The sequence below is a fragment of the Bison bison genome, unplaced genomic scaffold (genome assembly GCF_000754665.1).
Source record: "Bison bison bison isolate TAMUID 2011002044 unplaced genomic scaffold, Bison_UMD1.0 scf7180017864471, whole genome shotgun sequence".
NCBI lineage: Eukaryota > Metazoa > Chordata > Mammalia > Artiodactyla > Bovidae > Bison > Bison bison.
The window spans coordinates 5,378,069-5,379,953 of NW_011495032.1; the positions used below are offsets into that span (position 1 = coordinate 5,378,069).

The 1,885-nt window shown below is 52.8% G+C and overlaps 1 protein-coding gene across 1 annotated transcript in view; it reads right to left on the reverse strand.

The window, feature by feature from the left end:
• Nucleotides 1-1,885, reverse strand: part of SCTR (secretin receptor) — a 75,170-nt gene that overhangs the window by 31,838 nt on the left and 41,447 nt on the right. The window contains exon 4 of the mRNA XM_010860793.1: nt 1,549-1,652. Within this exon, the coding sequence (XP_010859095.1) occupies nt 1,549-1,652 (104 nt within the window). The remainder of the gene's footprint in view (nt 1-1,548; nt 1,653-1,885) is intronic.

Genomic DNA, 1,885 nt, shown 5'->3' on the forward strand with positions numbered 1-1,885 from the left:
TGGTCTTTTTTTTTTTTTTTACTATTTTTGGGCAATTAATTTTCTCAGTTAAGTCCAGAACTTTGCATTTATCTTTGTTAAATCTCTGCGCCTTCTCTGGCATTTTAGAGTTTCAACCCAGCCATGAATATCATAGTTCTGGCCCTGGCCTTGGTTTTTATCCAGCTGACTAATGTTAGCCAACAGTTCTAAAGTGTGGCTTCAACAGAGAAAACTCACAAAACCAAAAGCTCTTTAGGGTTCTCAGTAATTCCTAAGGGTATAAAAGGGTTCTGAGGCCAAAAAATTTGAGAACTGCTGGTTCAAGCCATGCATGTGTCCCATCCCTCTGCCAGGAAAGGTGCAGAGGTGGACAGGCTCAAGTCACATTGGGTCAGTGAGATGTGAGAACGGGCTTACTGGCTGTTTGCATATGAAGCTTTCTTGAAGTTAGCCAGAGAGGTCAGGCTGTCCCTCCTCCTGGACAAGCAGGCCTGGGAATCTGCGGCTGCCGTCATCGGCACACACATGACAACAGGAACCCGGCCCCGGGATAAGTCACCAGGCTAGCAGGAAGAGAGATAGAAAAATCCTCGTCCTGAGTGGCTTTGGGGTGCTGCTTCATTACAAGCGCCCAATGCCCATCCCCTGCATCCTAGTTATATGAGCCACATTAGCTTATGAAGCCCCTTGGAAGTTTCTGTCACTTGCAGCCTACGCATCCTTCTGAACCTCCATCCTGCCATCCATTATACATGTGATCCTTCTGAATCTTATGGACTTTACAAATGTGATCCACATAAGCCTCCTGTCTTCACATAGGTCAGAGACAGAGACGGAAATCTACAAAGGTCTGGGCCCATCCACTGGCCCTCTAAGACCATGGGTAATCCCTATTAAATTATTCCACCTGGATCTGAAGACCTCGCATATCTTCCCTAATTGGATGATAAGCCCTGGGAGAGAAGGAACTCCATCCCCCACTACCATCCCCCATCCAATCTCCTTCAGGAAGGACTCTGAACCGAATGGCCTCTTCAGGGCGCCCACACGCCAGCCTCCTCTCTTAAACCAGGTCTGCCTGCAGCTGCATGCTCCTGCCTCCTGGAGCCTGAGTCTCCTCTGAGAAGGGACCTTTGTGAGCAGCTGCTGTGGCTTCTCACCCTTCCCAGCACTTCCAGGGCTCACTCTGCTCCTCCTGACGAGCTCAGGACTATTACTCACCCCATTTTCCAGATGGAGAAACTGACCCACAGAGAGGCTACATCCTCCCCACCCCCACCAAGGCCACAGGGCAAGTTCAGACTCATTACTGGCCCAAGCAGTTAGCCCCAGTCACTGCTTTTTGGGTTTCATGCCAACCTGGCTGCAGCGTCCCCACGGCACATGGCAGTTCTCACTGTGCCACGGTCCTCAGGGACATCCCCTCGAGGCTGGTGGGCCAGGACAGAGAGCTGGGAGGGTGTGGGGCTAAGAAGGGCAGCCCCGGGTCACCTGACCTAGCCCTGGGCCAGCTTCACTCTATCTCCCCAGGCACCTCCACCCCACAGGGAGGCATGGCAGGCTTACCCGCTTCTCGTTGGAGGAGTCATTCACATTGACCCCACAGGCCAGGTCAGGTCTGGGGAAGGTTTCTGACCAGCCACCCTGTGTGCAGTTCCGGAACATGGAACCTGTGGGGACCAAGCATCCTGTGGTGAGCGGAGGGACGGACTGATGGCCAGGTTTCTGGGTGCCTTGCCCACCTTAGTTACAGGTGGAGGGAGCTTCCTTCTGTCACTCTGTCCGTTTCTCCGAACCACACAGGGCAGCTCCAGTTGCTCAGTTCACCCTTGAAGGCTTTGAAAGAGTCAGTCCGGAAAAGTGGCAGGAAAGGTGTAGGGAGACAGACCCAGGGGGGGTGGCA